The following is an 18028-nucleotide window of genomic DNA, read 5'->3' on the forward strand; positions in this document are numbered from 1 at the left end:
TGTTCTATACATCAGTGTCTCTTTTGCTGTCTCGTACACAGGGTTATTGTTACCATCTTTCTAAATTCTATATATACGCGTTAGTATACTGTATTTATGTTTTTCCTTCTGGCTTACTTCACTCTGTATAATAGGCTCCAGTTTCATCCACTTCATTAGAACTGATTCAAATGTATTCTTTTTAATGGCTGAGTAATACTCCATTGGGTATATGTACCACAGCTTTCTTATCCATTCATCTGCTGATGGATATCTAGGTTGCTTCCATGTCCTGGCTATTATAAACAGTGCTGCGATGAATATTGGGGTACACGTGTCTCTTTCCCGTCTGGTTTCCTCAGTGTGTATGCCCAGCAGTGGGATTGCTGGATCATAAGGCAGTTCTATTTCCAGTTTTTTAAGCAATCTCCACACTGTTCTCCATAGTGGCTGTACTAGTTTGCATTCCCACCAACAGTGTAAGAGGGTTCCCTTTTCTCCACACCCTCTCCAGCATTTATTATTTGTAGACTTTTGGATCACAGCCATTCTGACTGGTGTGAAATGGTACCTCATAGTGGTTTTGATTTGCATTTCTCTGATAATGAGTGATGTTGAGCATCTTTTCATGTGTTTGTTAGCCATCTGTATGTCTTCTTTGGAGAAATGTCTATTTAGTTCTTTGGCCCATTTTTTGATTGGGTCATTTATTTTTCTGGAGTTGAGCTGTAGGAGCAGAAATAAATGCAAAAGAAACAAAAGAGACCATAGCAAAAATCAACAAAACCAAAAGCTGGTTCTTTGAAAGGATAAATAAAATTGACAAACCATTAGCCAGACTCATCAATAAACGAAGGGAGAAAAATCAAATCAACAAAATTAGAAACGAAAATGGAGAGATCACAACAGACAACACAGAAATACAAAGGATCGTAAGAGACTACTATCAACAATTATATGCCAATAAAATGGGCAACGTGGAAGAAATGGACAAATTCTTAGAAAAGTACAACTTTCCAAAACTCGACCAGGAAGAAATAGAAAATCTTAACAGACCCATCACAAGCACAGAAATTGAAACTGTAATCAAAAATCTTCCAGCAAACAAAAGCCCCGGTCCAGACGGCTTCACAGCTGAATTCTACCAAAAATTTAGAGAAGAGCTAACACCTATCCTGCTCAAACTCTTCCAAAAAATTGCAGAGGAAGGTAAACTTCCAAACTCATTCTATGAGGCCACCATCACCCTAATACCAAAACCTGACAAAGATCCCACAAAAAAAAAAAAAACTACAGGCCAATATCACTGATGAACATAGATGCAAAAATCCTTAACAAAATTCTAGCAATCAGAATCCAACAACACATTAAGAAGATCATACACCATGATCAAGTGGGCTTAATCCCAGGGATGCAAGGATTCTTCAATATCCGCAAATCAATCAGTGTAATACACCACATTAACAAATTGAAAAATAAAAACCATATGATTATCTCAATAGATGCAGAGAAAGCCTTTGACAAAATTCAACATCCATTTATGATAAAAACTCTCCAGAAAGCAGGAATAGAAGGAACATACCTCAACATAATAAAAGCTATATATGACAAACCCACAGCAAACATTATCCTCAATGGTGAAAAATTGAAAGCATTTCCTCTAAAGTCAGGAACAAGACAAGGGTGCCCACTTTCACCATTACTATTCAACATAGTTTTGGAAGTTTTGTCCACAGCAATCAGAGCAGAAAAAGAAATAAAAGGAATCCAAATTGGAAAAGAAGAAGTAAAACTCTCACTATTTGCAGATGACATGATCCTCTACATAGAAAACCCTAAAGATTCCACCAGAAAATTACTAGAAATAATCAATGACTATAGTAAAGTTGCTGGATATAAAATCAACACACAGAGATCCCTTGCATTCCTATACACTAATAATGAGAAAACAGAAAGAGAAATTAAGGAAACAATTCCATTCACCATTGCAATGGAAAGAATAAAATACTTAGGAATATATCTACCTAAAGAAACTAAAGACCTATATATAGAAAACTATAAAACACTGGTGAAAGAAATCAAAGAGGACACTAATAGATGGAGAAATATACCATGTTCATGGATTGGAAGAATCAATATAGTGAAAATGAGTATACTACCCAAAGCAATTTATAGATTCAATGCAATCCCTATCAAGCTACCAACAGTATTCTTCACAGAGCTAGAACAATAATTTCACAATTTGTATGGAAATACAAAAAACCTCGAATAGCCAAAGCGATCTTGAGAAAGAAGAATGGAACTGGAGGAATCAACCTACCTGACTTCAGGCTCTACTACAAAGCCACAGTTATCAAGACAGTATGGTACTGGCACAAAGACAGAAATATAGATCAATGGAATAAAATAGAAAGCCCAGAGATAAATCCACGCACATATGGACACCTTATCTTTGACAAAGGAGGCAAGAATATACAATGGATTAAAGACAATCTCTTTAACAAGTGGTGCTGGGAAAACTGGTCAACTACTTGTAAAAGAATGAAACTAGAACACTTTCTAACACCATACACAAAAATAAACTCAAAATGGATTAAAGATCTAAATGTAAGACCAGAAACTATAAAACTCCTAGAGGAGAACATAGGCAAAACACTCTCTGACATACATCACAGCAGGATCCTCTATGACCCACCTCCCAGAATATTGGAAATAAAATCAAAAATAAACAAATGGGACCTAATTAACCTTAAAAGCTTCTGCACATCAAAGGAAACTATTAGCAAGGTGAAAAGACAGCCTTCAGAATGGGAGAAAATAATAGCAAATGAAGCAACTGACAAACAACTAATCTCAAAAATATACATCAAGAGGCTTTTTAGTTCCTCTTCAATTTCTGCCATAAGGGTGGTGTCATCTGCATATCTGAGGTTATTGATATTTCTCCCAGCAATCTTGATTCCAAGCTTGTGCTTCTTCCAGCCCAGCGTTTCTCATGATGTACTCTGCATATAAGCTAAATAAACAGGGTGACAATATACAGCCTTGATGTACTCCTTTTCCTATTTGGAACTATTCTGTTGTTCCATGTCCAGTTCTAACTGTTGCTTCCTGACCTGCATATAGGTTTCTCAAGAGGCAGGTCAGGTGGTCTGATATTCCCATCTCTTGAAGAATTTTCCACAGTTTATTGTGATCTACATAGTCAAAGGCTTTGGCATAGTCAATAAAGCAGAAATATATGTTTTTCTGGAACTCTCTTGCTTTTTCGATGATCCAGCGGATGTTGGCAATTTGATCTCTGGTTCCTCTGCCTTTTCTAAAACCAGCTTGAACATCTCGAAGTTCACGGTTCATGTACTGCTGAAGTCTGGCTTGGAGAATTTTGAGCATTACTTTACTAGCATGTGAGATGAGTTGGAAGCTTTAAACCTATCAAAAAGTTGAAAGAACAATGGCCATCCCCTAGATTCATGTGTCAACAAGCTGCCAAATTTACTCCTCCCTTCCTCTTCTTCCTTCAAGGTGCATAGTATTAATACTTTTATTCCCAGAGTCATTTGAAAGTAAATTGAAGACAGCAGAATACCTCAGCATGTATTTCTCAAGAAGGACAGTTCAGTTCAGTCGCTCAGTCGAGTCCAGCTCTTTGTGACACCATGGACTGCAGTATGCCAGGCCTCCCTGTCCATCACCAACTCCCAGAGTTTATTCAAACTCGTGTCCACTGAGACAGTGATGCCATCCAGCCATCTCATCCTTTGTTATCCCCTCATCCTCCCGCCTTCAATCTTTCCCAGCATCAGTCTTTTCCAACAAGTCAGTTCTTCACGTCAGGTGGCCAAAGTATTGGAGTTTCAGCTTCAGCATCAGTTCTTCCAATGAGTATTCAAGACTGATTTCCTTTAGGATGGGCTGGTTGGATCTCCTTGCAGTCCAAGGGACTCTCAAGGGTCTTCTCAAACACCACAGTTCAAAAATCCAGCTGGAATGTCTGGAAGAAGGACACTCTCCTACAAAACCATAACACCATTAGCACACCTAAGAAAATTAACCTTAATTCAAAATTATCCACCTAACACACATTTAAAGTTCTTGTGTCCTCCCAAATTTTATACTTTTGTTTTCATTCATGATCCAATCACATTTCACACCTGGATTCAGCTCTCTCTCTCATCTCCTTTAATCCACAATAGCCTACCTACCTTTTTAGTTTTGTTTTTCATGATAATGACTTTTTTTTTTTTTTTTTTTGAGAATTCAATCTTACTGGTTGGAGACAACAGTGTTTAGTGAAATGGAAACAAGGGTTCCTGATAACTGAGGTGCATGGAAGACTCATCAAAGGCAACCTAAGCAATTCAAAATTAACTAAAACTTAAAGAACAACAAAAACTCTGATTTTCCTCACAACTCCTACAATGTTTTTTTTGAAAAAATCAGATTACCTGCCTCATAAACATCGATGTATTGCTGGCACACTAACATGTTTTTTCTACTTTTGGCACAATACAGCATAGCCCAGGAGTGAAAATCAAGACTGAATCTTAAATAAGAGAAGTTTGTCAAGCATGGGCAGGTAATCATTTCAGGAAGAGGAAACACGGTTGAGATGTGAAAGCTCAACCATGAAATTCTGTTATCCTTTTTGTTGTTGTTTTTAATTTAGGTGTATGGAATTCTGTGTTACCTTTACAACTTTCCAGCAAATCTAAATCTGTTGTAAAGTAGAAAGTTTATGAAAGGAAAAAAAAAAAAAAGACAACTCATCCATGGGAATTTAAGGTAGCTCATAACAGCTGAAAACAGTGTTAAGTCTCAGAGTAATAGGAAGTAAAATTTAAAAAAGGAATGAAATAGGGGCCTTGTATGCATGCTAAGAAATATGGATTTAGAAAACACATTCTTGCCAACTGCACATGAACATTCTCCAAGCTAGATCATGTATTTGGCTGCAAGTCTCAACAAATTCAAAAAGATAGAAACTATATCAAGTATCTTTTCTAAATACAATGTCACAAAACTAGAATCCAGTAACAGGAGAAAAATTGGAAATTCACAAATGCATGAAAAGCATACTCTTGAACAGCAAAAGAACAAAAACAGAAATCAAAAGGAAAATCAGATGAAACATGAAACTGGAAACACAACATACCAAAATTTATGGATGTTGCAAAATAAGAGGGAAGTTTACAGCTATAAATGCCTATATCAAGAAAAAAGAGAGATCTCAAAAAGCCTAACATTACACCTTAAGGAACTAGAAAAACAAAGTAAGCCCAAGGTTAGCAGAAAGCAGGAAAAAATACAGTAGAAATAAATGAAATAAAGAGTAGGACAACAATAAAAAAGATCAATGAAATTAAGTTGGTTTTGGGAAAGATAAACAAAACTGACAAAGCTTTAGCTGGGCTAACCAAGACAAAAAGAGATAGGTCTCAAATAAATAAAGTTAATGAAAGAGGATGTCTACTGAAATACAAAGACTGTATAAGCAATTATCTGCCAACAAATTGGACAACCTGAAAAAATGGATAAATTCCTAGAAACATATGACTTACCAAGATTGAGTCAGGAAGAAATGGAAAAATCTGAACAAATCAATAAAGGATAAAGATTTTGAATCAGTAATCAAAATCTCCCAACAAAGAAAAGCCCAGGATCAGATGGTTTCACTGGTGAATTCTACTAAACAAAGAAGTAATGCCAATCTTTCTCAAACTCTTCCCAAAAATCTGAAGAGGAAACACTCCTAAACTCATGAGGTGAGCATTACCCTGATACCAAAGCCAGATTAGGATACTACAAAAAAACAGCAGGCCAATATCCTTGATGAATATAGACGTAAAGCTTCTTAATAAAATACTAGCAAACCAAATTCAATAGCACATTAAGACTCATACACATGATCAAATGGGATTTATCCCTGGGATACAAAGATGGTTGTTGTTGTGAAAGTCGCTCAGTTGTTTGACTCTTTGCGACCCAGTCCATGGAATTCTCCAGGCCAGAATACTGGAGTGGGTAGCCTTTCCCTTCTCCAGGGGATCTTCCCAACCCAGGGATCAAACCCAGGTCTCCTGCATTGCACGCGGATTCTTTATCAGGTGAGCCACAAGGGAAGCCCAAGAATACTGGAGTGGGTAGCCTATCCCTTCTCCAGTGGATCTTCCCGACCCAAGAACTGAACCAGGGTCTCCTGCATTGCAGGTGGATTCTTTACCAACTGGGCTATCAGGGAAGCCCACAAAGATGGTTCAACACACACAAATCAATAAATGTAATACATTAATAGAATGAAAGATTAAAACTATGGTATTTTCAACTTTACCTTAGGAGAACCCTGAATAGAATTGGGGATGTTGTTGCCTCTATATATTGATACCAATTTCAAAATGCGAGTTTGTGTCAGGGTGTGTATCTGGCCAAATGCTTCGAATCTTATATGAAAAAGTTACAAAAAGTTTAATAAAGAACCAAAGGGAATTACATTTGACTACTTCCTCAGAAACACAAAAGTAATACGAAATACTTATTAAAATGTTGGTTTCTAAGTTTAAAAAAAAAAGAGTCTGGCTTTTTCAAAGACACCATGAGAAGTCATAAGACAATTCCAAGCAGGAGTAATATGGCCAGTTTACATTTTAGAAAGACTGATCTGCCAGTAGCATAGACTACAGGTTAGAGGCATAGTTAAGATGAGAAGAGACCACAGCAACGGTTCAGAGAAGCAGAGGATCATGGAAGACTTCTAGAACTTAAATGGTGGGAAATTACAGAGTTAAGAACTCTTTTGGAAATGGAATTGGGGACCTCAGGCACCTTCGTAACTGCTGATACCCCACTCTGGATATGACTGACTGTCTTCCAGACTGGTTAGTAAGTACCCTCTGATGTCTGTAGTCTGAAAAGAATACAGCCAGGTTCGCGGAAGCTCCCCTGACGCTGCAGACACAAGTAGGAAGATATTTTATAAAATGCTTTACTTATTGAGTAGCCTGGGTGGCAGCCCCACCTCCCCACCTAACATACACACATCCTGTTATATTTCCAAAAGTGAGCACACATGCCAAGTGTCATCCGTCTCTAGCCATCTGACTCATAAAGAGGAGACAGGAGGGGCCCATCACATACACCAAGCTATCGCAACGACACTCCTTCCACTGTTTCTGTTCAGTCTAGAAGACTTGGCCTGAGACAGTTTTAAGATTTTCTGTTATTTGCAATGTATGGAAAAGTAAATTACTGACATTCACAAGGTAATAAACTGACAAGAACAAGACTGCTTTGTTTTCCTTTTTTAATTTAGAATCTTGTTAGCAATACATTACATCCTTGATAGACAAAAACCACCTTTTACACAGTAACTCAAAAACCAACCATTTAAGAAAATAATACAGTAATCAACTGCTACCAGGGAAAAGAGGTCCTCTCATTTGATTCTACTGGCAGGCCCAGGTTTATCTGAACTTTGAGAAACTCTTTGTCCTGAATGGATGATGAAGCATTCAAGTAAAAGGTAAGGAGTTATAAGTGTTGAGTTTCTGAGGATTCTGCCTCAAAAGAAGTTCCTCCAAGGATAGCCACAGTTCTCCAGTTTACTCCAATGTTGCGATGTTTCTGGGACGACCAGCGTAGTTGCCTTTTGAGGAGTTTTCACAATTCATCAACCTGAAGATTCAGGTCTTATAAAACATTCTTTCCACATTAAAAAAGACTTTGTCCCCACAGTTGTTTTTCATCGCTTCTCCAGCTTCTTGTACTTGGCTTCTGCAGTGGGGAGAGGGAGAGGAAGAGTTATATCTTTTAAAATGGGCTCTTATAAAAAAAGAGAGAGAGGGAGAAAGAAAGAAAAAAATAAAAAAGACTTCCCCCGTGGTCCAGTAATTAAGATTTCACCTCCCAATGCAGAGGGCGCAGGCTTGATCACTGGTCGGGGAACTAAGATCCCACATGCCTGTGCAATGTGGCCAAAAATTAAAACATTAAAAAAACAAAATCAGCTCTTACAAAGATACTCTTTAGTTAGCATTTCCAGGCAAATTTAAAAATGTCTATTACATTTTAAAAAATATCTATTAACTTCAGTCCTTGTAGCTGTCCAAATTGTATCCAAATTACGGGTACACCATAAATGCTAACTATCATTATTAGCTACGACAGATATTTGGATATCTGTCCAAATATAATCAGTGTGCTCAACTTAAGGAGTCAAATATCCATACACATAACCAAGAATCTAAAATGAGTTCCCTACATTCTAGCCCTGTCAACAGCACCTGCTCAGACACTCTACCAGGGTTAAGCAAACGTATTAGCACTGGAGCCACCAGGAGCCTTAGAAAAGCATAGGAAGCACTTGCCCCTCCAGGCTCTGTCCCAGGCACCCTCTGAGAGCCAGACTGAAAACTCAAGTACATTTCTCCTTTTATTTTCTTATTCCTATCCTTCATACACACTAGGAAAACAATTTTGAAAGATATAGGAATTTAAAAGACCATCAAGTAAACCCCTTAATGTTATAGATTCCCCCTTTCTTTAAAACCCTGTAAGCATCTGGCACAATGCTTTCTAAAGTTCACAGTCACCATTTAGTAAATTTAATTGTGGACAATGTTAACTACCACCCATGTCAAATCTCAGTCTGCTACAAACCAATCGCTTCAAGTAGTCAACAACTGTCAATGATCAAAAATAACATGTAAATTATATCTAGGGTAAAAACAACGTGTTTTTTTTTTTAACAACTGTGTTATTTTTAACCATGGATATAAGAGCCAGAGTCAGGTAGCAAGGCATCAACACTAGTACCAGTTTCTTCCTTAAAGGAAAAGTAACCCCTTAAGAAAGGCTTGATTGGACTGCCTACTCTATTTCTGAGATGTGCATCTACATTATTAAAGATGCTTCAGCCTGCTGAACCACAATTAAATGCCTGAGCTTTGAAATCAATCATAGTTTGGAATACAGCTCTTCTATATACTAACTTTGTGTCCTTAAGCACTTTCACTGTGCAACTCTGCTGTCCTTAAGCCAGTTATAACTCCTTCAACCACAGCTTCCTCTTCAATAGAATGGGGCTAAAAATCATGTACTTACCTCAGAGATCAAAGGATTAAAAAAAATGATAGGCACAAAATATTAAGAACAGTGCCTGATATGTTATTAAGCACTCAGGAAATGTTATTTTATTACTACTAGTCATAAAAAGTTACTCTCCAGAGGTTTTGTGAAGATTAAAATAGATCACTGTAGGCATACCATAAATGTTAACTATCATATGGTCATACTGGGAGGAGGGTGCTCTTATCAAATCAAAACAAATAAAAATGGTTACCCAGTTTTTTTGAATATGCATCCAACTTGTAGGCTGCCTGCTCAAGAGCTGCTACTTGCTCCTCAATTATGTTGATCTGATCCAGATAAGGCTGCAGTCCAGCATCTTTGAAAACAAAGACAGACCAGGGTTTATACAGCATCAACAAGGAATGTAGAAAAAGGTGGAAAGTAAGCATGCTAGTGTCTGGTCAGCTCTGCCTAAGACAGAGTAGGTGGAGTGACATGATTCTGATCACTGGCAGGGCACATGCCTTAGAAGACAGTAGCTAGCTGATCAGGTATGACTGGTGACCTAAACAAAGTTAAGTCTCTCTCATCTACTAGTTTTCCTCTCTTTGAAATTCCTTGCTCCTCAAGCAATCTTTCCATTACTGACTCAGTTTCTTAGGTACTCCCAGACCAAGAAGGAGAGCCCTATAGACAGGGAACACAAATATAAGTCAACAGGAAAATATATTCTGCCAACTAAAGCAGCATATTATGATTATATATGTTATGGTTTTCTGTTTATAAAGTAGTCCTTTACGGATTTCATTGTTAAGTTAATTCCCTAGAATCTGGCCACCTTTCCTCTGCCCCATTTTTCTGGAAATAAATGGATCAACTCAAGATTCAGAAGCAGAAATAACTGTACCACCAAAGCACAGTAATCCTCAGAGTGGAAAAAATTCACTTTAACTTTGTAATTCACTTTTAGAAAATGAGCTACCTGAGGACAGAGACCATGTTCCCTTCCCTTCTCCACTCCCTCAAGCACAAATGAACATTAAATACAAACAAATATGTTTAATTGTAAAATTATTACTTACACTTCTGGTTTAAGTCCTTTAAGTTTCTACTAATGTTTATAGCAATATCTTTCATTTCAAGATACTTCAGGCTGGTTAGTTTATTCATATTTTCCAGGAGCTTATAGTCTTCACTGGTCGCTTTAAAACAAACACAGAAGATGTGATACCTTTAAGATTTGTGTAGATGACTAGAATGTGGAATTAATGACCAAATGGCAGTTCAAGGCAGGATCTAGGGAATGTCAAAGAAGCAGGCCCCTTCTGATCTATGACATTTATACTCAGCCTATGTACTCTAGGGCTTCCCTGGTGGCTCAGCAGTAAAGAATCTGCCTGCAGTGCAGGAGCTGCAGGAGCCGTGGGTTTGATCCCTGGGTTCGGAAGATCACCTGAAGGAGGGTGTGGCAATTCACTCCAGTATTCTTGCCTGGAGAATCCCATGGACAGAGAAGCCTGGAGGGCTATAGTCCATAGGGTCGCAAAGAGCAGGATATGAGTGAAGCAACTTATGCACACACATATGTATTCTAAATGTCTAAGTAGGAATTCAGGCAACAACTGGCAAACTATTCAAACCAAATAAAATCCAGAAGCTTCAGGATCGTAGTTAGAAAGGTAAAAGATAAACTCATGTACCAGAAAAAGGGAGGTGAAGCAAGCAGTCTTGGTCTCCCTAATGTGACATCATATAACTGGGCAGACCGTACCATAAATACAGATACATATGCTAAGTCACTTCAGTCGTTTCCAACTCTGTGCGACCCCATAGACAGCAGCCCACCAGGCTCCCCCGTCCCTGGGATTCTCCAGGCAAGAACACTGGAGTGGGTTGCCATTTTCTTCTCCAATGCATGAAAGTGAAAAGTGAAAGTGAAGTCGCTCAGTCGTGTCCGACTCTTAGCAACCCCATGGATTACAGCCTAACAGGCCCCTCCGTCCATGGGATTTTCCAAGCAAGAGTACTGGAGTGGGGTGCTATTGCCTTCTCCACAGATACATACAGATGGCTAATAAACATGTGAAAAAGGCTCAACATCGCTCATTACTGCTGCTCCTGCTGCTAAGTCGCTTCAGTCGTTTCCAACTCTGTGGGACCCCATAGACAGCAGCCCACCAGGCTCCCCCATCCCTGGGATTCTCCAGGCAAGAACACTGGAGTGGGTTGCCATTTCCTTCTCCAATGCATGAAAGTGAAAAGTGAAAGTGAAGTCACTCAGTCGTGTCTGACTTTTAACGACCCCATGAACTGCAGCCTACCAGGCTCCTCCGCCCATGGGATTCTCCAGGCAAGAATACTGGAGTGGGGTGCCATTGCCTTCTCCATTGCTCATTACTAGAGAAATGCAAATCACAACTACAGTGAGGTCATCACCTCAACACTGGTCAAAATGGCCATCATCAAAAAAAATCTACAAATGGGGCTCCCTTGGTGATTCAGTGGTAAAGAATCCACCTGCCAATTCAAGAGATAGGGGTTCAACTCCTGATCCAGGAAGATCCTACATGCTGCAGAGCAACTAAGCCCGTGAGCCCCAACTCTGAGCCTGTATTCTGCAACTACTGAAGCCCGAGTGCCCTAGAGCCCATGCTCCACAACAAAGAGAAGCCACTACAGTGAGAAGCCTGTGCACTGCAACCAGAGAGTAGCACCCACTCGCCACAACTCGAGAAAAGCCCGTGCAGCAATGAAGACTCAGCACAGCCAAAGCTAAGTAAATAAATAATTGTTTTAAAACTCTACAAACAATAAATGCTGCAGAGGATGTGGAGAAAAGGGAACCCTCTTGCACTGTTGGTGGGAATGTAACTTGATACTGCCACTATGGAGAACAGTATTGAGAGTCCTTAAAAAACAAAGAATAAAACTACCATATGACCCAGCAGTCCCACTACTGCGCATATACCCTGAGAAAAGCATAATTCAAAATGACACTTTGCCCACCTGATGCGAAGAGCTGACTCATTTGAAAAGACCCTGATGCTGGGAAAGACTGAGGACAGGAGGAGAAGGGGACGACAGGATGAGATGGTTGGATGGCATCACCAACTCAATGGACATGGATTTGGGTGGACTCTGGGAGTTGGTGATGGACAGGGAAGCCTGGTGTGCTGCAGTTCATGGGGTCGCAAAGAGTCGGACACGACTGAGCGACTGAACTGAACTGAACTGACCCTAATGTACATTACAACACTATTTACAATAGCCAAGAAATGGAAGCAACTTAGATGTCCACCGACAGATGAAGGGATAAAGAAGTTGTGGTACATATATATATATAATGGAATATTAGTCATAGAAAGGAATGAGCTTGAGTCAGTCCTACTGAGATAGATGAACCTAGAGCCTGCTATATAGAGTGAAGTTAAGTCAGAAAGAGAAAAACAAATAGTGTTTATTAACACATACATATGGAATCTAGGGAGAAGGAAATGGCAACCCACTCCAGCGTTCTTGCCTGGAGAATCCCGGGGATGGGGGAGCCTGGGGGGCTGCTGTCTATAGGGTCGCACAGATTCGGACACAACTGAAGCAACTTAGCATAGCATGGAATCTAGAAAATTCGTACTGATGAACTTATTTGTAGGCCAGGAATAGAGACATAGAAAACAGACTTGTGGACACACAGGGGAAGGAGAGGGTGGGACAAATTGAGAGAGCAGCACTAAGACATATACATTACCATACGTAAAACAGATAGCTAGTGGGACGTTGCTGTAACACAGGGAACTTCAACCCAGTGCTCTGTGACAACCTGGGGGTGAGGGGAGAGGGGAAGGTTCAAGAGGGATGGAACCTATGAATACTTCGAGCTGATTCACACTGTTGTATGGCAGAAGCTAACACAACATAGTAAAGCAATTACCATCAATTGAAAATAAGGAAAAAAACAGCTTTGCAAATAAATGTAGAAGAGATGGGGAAAAGATATATATATATCAATCAAAATATATATAAAGTCAACTAAGACCTCAACCAGAGAAGGCAATGGCACCCCACTCCAGTACTATTGCCTGGAGAATCCCAGGGACGGAGGAGCCTGGAAGGCTGCAGTCCATGGGGTCACTGAGGGTCAGACACAACTGAGCGACTTCACTTTCACTTTTCACTTTCATGCATTGGAGAAGGAAATGGCAACCCACTCCAGTGCTTGCCTGGAGAATCCCAGGGACGGGGGAGCCTGGTGGGCTGCCTTCCATTGGGTCGCACAGAGTTGGACACGACTGAAGTGACTTAGCAGCAGCAGCAGCAGGACCTCAACACTTCTTAGTAACTCATTTACTACTTGTGATTCTGTATTCCATTTTATGCACTGAGTTTTCCAAACTATTTGCCTGCTTCTCACATCCTTGGTTCCCTTCCCCATCCCTACTCAAAGCAAATGGCCTTTACTCCAACTTTCCCAAAAGTCAAGCCCACTTACATAAACTGCCTCAATCTTTCTGCCTCACTTCTAAACTTCTCTGAACCTTAATATATTTTCAAGAGGCAGAAGTGTTCCTATTCTTGCCAAGACAGCTCCTTCTCCTCCTGTGTACCTGATCCCAATCCTTCTACCTCTTCAGAGCCTCTCTTCAACCATCTCCTTTCCCTTGCCTTTCCAAATTCTCTCTCCATCCTGGCACCTTCCTCTCTATCTATATTCCAGTTTCCTCCAGCCCCAAAGCACTCCCTCTATTCTACACCTACATCATTCGCTCAGTAAAGCAAAGGAGCTTCACTGTTAACCCTTTTGAAAGAGTAACTTACACTCACTGCTTCCTCCTCACCACCACTCTCTGGTATAAACCGTTCCTATCTGGTCTCTGTCCCCAACACCCAGAGAAATCACATGCTCCAAGGTTGTCAGTGCTCTCCTAATTACCAAATCCTTGGCCTTTTCTCAGTTATTATCCTCCTGGGCCTCTCCATAGTATCTGACATTACTGATCTCCCTCTCTCCATGAACTGCTCCTTTCCTTGGCTGCTATAGCATTTTCTAATCTAACTGCTCTTTTTGAGTGTCTATGCCAGATCTCTTCTCATCCAACTCCCTTAACTATCTGGTCTCAGCTCTTCCTCAGCTGTGACTCATGGCTGATGTTTACATAGGTGGCACATTCCTATGGCACTCCCAGAGTTTTTGAGTTTCAAACTCAAAAAAGTATCCGTATAGATAAGAATGACAATCATAGGGAAATTACAATCCACTTTAAATTTTATAATAAATCATTTGTAAATCTAGGTACTTTAAGTACTGTTAATAAAAACGAATTGCCCAATACAGGCATTCCCTGAGATTTCAGTCCAAGTCTTCTTATCTACCTCTAAGGTCTTCCTTGGCAATCTCTTCCTACACATCCTAAACTCACACTACTAGGCAGGTGACTCCCAAATCTGTTTCTCCTGCTCTGATCACTCTGAGCTCTGGACTCACATATTCAAGTCACTTGAATGTCTTGGGAACAGTCACCCAAGTATCCCAGTAATACCTAAAATCAGCAAAGCCCAAGCTGAAAATATTATTTTCACACTAAACATGGTTCCTCTTTCCAACTTGCCTATTTTGGCTGATGGCACCACTGGCTTAAAACCTCAGACATGTCTTTAGCTGCTCCCATCCCTCAATATCCACTTCAACAAGTCTTATAAACTCCACTTCCGTAATGATCTTGGGTCCATGCTCCTCTCTCCACTCCTTTTACCATCACTCAGTCACAGACCATATCTCTTCATCTGAAATATTGTTATTCCATCTCTCCTCCATATCCACACTCTCACTGCTATCAAACTTGTCTCTTTCAAACAACGGTGACACACTCAAATACCCAGGAACCAGCAATATTATGTAAATGAGTGAAGCAAGCCAGGTGTTTGCATATTAAACACAAGATTATTCACTTCTACAAAGAAATACACTCTCATTTCTTGGAATAGTATGATCTTCTTAGTCTTAGTCTACCATTTACTTTATCAATTTTGATAGACATTGGTACAGAAAACTATTTCTGTACCACTACTAAAAAACAATATAAGAAGAGTAATACATGGCAACTGACACTGGGTCTCAGTAAAAGGGAGAAAACAGGGAGTAGTAGGGACAAACTGCACCATGCTGGTCCATTTAAAGGAGACAATGCCCAACTCTAGTCAACTAGAGCCTTGCAAGAATGGGAGCACTGCCAAGTCCTTGGAATTTTTAAAGAAAAGCCAAAATAAATAAATAAATAAATAAATAAAATCTAGATTTTGTTGCTTGGTTTCTCTTGTTCAGAAATAAAATAAATAGGCTGTTGGAGACTCACAACCCCTCCTATTCATCAAGCATTTTCTCATACATTCTGGTTCACAAATTTAGCTCACAGCAACTTCCTGGGGAAGTGAAACAATGTAACAGACCCTTATGAAAAGCTACACTTGACCCAGACTTCATTTTTTGGACCTTCCTCCATACGTGGGTCATGCTTCACTTGGAAATACACACTGGACCAAAAAATTAATCATGTCTCAAAGAGTGGGTCATCAAATTCTCAGACCAACCTAATAGACCCCAAATTTTGCTGGTCACTCCCCAGTTCCCTTTAACCTAATAAGTACATCTCTTTAGCCAAACAAACAGCTTGCTTATACTATCTCACTCACTAGTCATTTCCCACTTTTCTGCCAATGAATTCTTATATTCTTTACAACCCCTTTCAAAATACACTTGCCCCAAGAAAGCACTTCTTGATTAATTCTTTTTCGTTTTCTCAGGCTCAGTCTACACTATGGAGACCTGCAGGGTTGTACTAAGTATTCTTACGTGTTTCTGCACCAATTTTTTTTTTTTTGAAGTACAGTTGATTTACAATGCTGTGTTAATTACTGCTGTACAGCAAAGTGACTCAGCCATACACACACACACACACACACATTCTTTTTTCCTTACATTCTTTTCCATTATGGTTTATCATAGGACATTAAATACAGTTCTCTGTGCTACATAGTGTGCCCTTGCTGTTCATCCTGTGTTTCTGAAAGTAGTTCCTGAATTTCTCCAGGGAAGGGAGGGACTTCTTTCCTACGCTTTCTTGACCTCCCCAAACTTCCAACAGGCATGTTTTAAGGTTTATGGGGTTAGGGAGGGAGCCGCACACTGACGCTGCTAAAGCACCTCACGGGTTTGCCTGTGCCAAACGCCAAACCACTTCAGCGAGTGGTGCCCGGCACTACCCGCATCCATCCGGACCGCGCCTCACCCGTCAGTTCCCCAGTCAGGTAAGTTGCCATTTTGGAGAACATGTCCCGGCAGAGCTCATTTATGTCAGCCTCAGCAGGCTCCTTTGCTTCCTCAGCAGTCTCCACAGCGACATCATCTGAATCAAAGGAGAACGAGTAAGTGCCCCGCCCTGCCCCGGTCCTAATCCAGACACAGCAGCTTCTCCCCACACCCCTCCACCTGACCTCATTCCATCAAATCGGCTCCATTCTCAAGTGCCGTAATTCCAAGTCCCTCACTTCCTTCCAGCCTCACCCGCCTCTGCCTCAGGCCTCTGCTCCCTTGCACCGGCCTCAGGCCACACTTGACCTCGGGGCCACTCTTTCTCAGTAGCCCTGACAGGACAAACACGCTCACACACAGGCGCGCCCCTCCGATCTGCCCGCTCCCGCCAGGTGAGCCCCGGCATCTCGGGGCCGTACCCGGAGACTCAGGCCTCCCCACCGGACACTTCATCCCCGTCCACTCCGCATACCTCGAACTGGCTCCTCGCGGTGGATCGCGGGGACACCCTCGGCCGCCGCCGCCGCCGCCGCCGCCATGCCCTGCCCCGCGCTGCTTCCGGTTGTGAGGTGCTGCGCATGCGCGCTGGGCGTGCCCCGCCCTCCCCGCCCTGGGTTCAATGCCCTGTGATTCTGCGCTTGTGGGCTAAGTTATGTCTCAAGTAAAGAATAATAACCAAGCTTAAGCACTAAGCCAAATTTAAAGCCAAAATAGTCTTCGTGAGTGAACGCGCTGCCAAGGGTCCGACATCTGGAACGAAGGATGCACTCAATCCCGCGGCCACTCCCTGGAAGTATCGTTAGCCTAGTAACAGACCCACGACCTCTTGGATGGGTCGAGCCCAGTGTAGCCTGCTGACTATAAAGTGGTAAAGAGACAAGTTAGCCCCTCCTCAGAGAATCCTCACTCTGGCCGGTATTAGTCGCTGAAGGACTGCTCAGGAAATCCATGCTTTTGAAGCTAGTCTCATCCAGGCTCTGGGAAACCTTCAGGCCGTTACACCTGAGCCAAAACACTCTCTCTTCCGCTTCCCTGATAGTTCAGTTGGTAAAGAATCCGCCTGCAATGCAGGAGACCCCAGTTCGTATTCCTGGATCGGGAAGTTCCCCTGGAGAAGGGATAGGCTACCCACTCCAGTATTCTTGGGCTTCCCTTGTGGCTCAGCCGGTTAAGAATCCACCCGCAATGCGGGAGACCTGATTTTGATCCCTGGGTTGGGAAGATCCCCTGGAGAAGGGAAAGGCTACCCACCCCAGTGTTCAGGCCTGGAGACTTCCATGGACTGTATAGTCCTTGGGGTCGCAGAGAGTCGGACAGTACTGAGTGACTTTCACTTCACTTCCGATGTCCTAGATTAAGGTCAACTCACTGGGCGTTTTTTTTTTCAAACAGCAGACTGGCACCTGTTTCTCTTCCGTTGCTATAACCTTTCTTGAAGAAAGCTTAGATCATATTTTTTTTTCCTGGTCACACCACCTGGCATGTGGGATCTTAGTTACCCCAACCCTGTAGGGGATGGAACCCATGTGTCCACATTGGGAGTACAGAGTCTTAACCACCAGGGAAGTCCAGTTATAAATTTTCAGAACTGAGGATACAGTCTGGTGTTCTTAATTGATTCAGCTGTTTCAAATACAAATAGAATGTATTTGATGGGATGGAAGAACAGGGATGGGTGAA

At 41.2% G+C, this 18028-nt stretch overlaps 1 protein-coding gene across 2 annotated transcripts; it reads right to left on the bottom strand.

Moving 5' to 3' along the window:
- Positions 1–7265: 7265 nt before the first annotated feature.
- BLOC1S2 (biogenesis of lysosomal organelles complex 1 subunit 2) lies at positions 7266–16924 on the bottom strand. 2 transcript variants are annotated; one of them, XM_002698428.5, is made up of 5 exons: positions 16821–16924; positions 16326–16442; positions 10128–10247; positions 9317–9421; positions 7266–7749 (listed from the first exon to the last, which is right to left on the bottom strand). In XM_002698428.5, exons 1-5 carry the CDS (start codon positions 16885–16887, stop codon positions 7718–7720), a joined length of 441 nt encoding a protein of 146 aa, XP_002698474.1. In that variant the 5' UTR covers positions 16888–16924; the 3' UTR covers positions 7266–7717. The 2 variants fall into 2 exon arrangements, with proteins under 2 accessions (XP_002698474.1, XP_024841821.1); XM_024986053.2 differs by having other exon boundaries at positions 16768–16924.
- Between the last annotated feature and the right edge of the window lie 1104 nt (positions 16925–18028).

The sequence above is a fragment of the Bos taurus genome, chromosome 26 (genome assembly GCF_002263795.3).
Source record: "Bos taurus isolate L1 Dominette 01449 registration number 42190680 breed Hereford chromosome 26, ARS-UCD2.0, whole genome shotgun sequence".
Taxonomy (NCBI): domain Eukaryota; kingdom Metazoa; phylum Chordata; class Mammalia; order Artiodactyla; family Bovidae; genus Bos; species Bos taurus.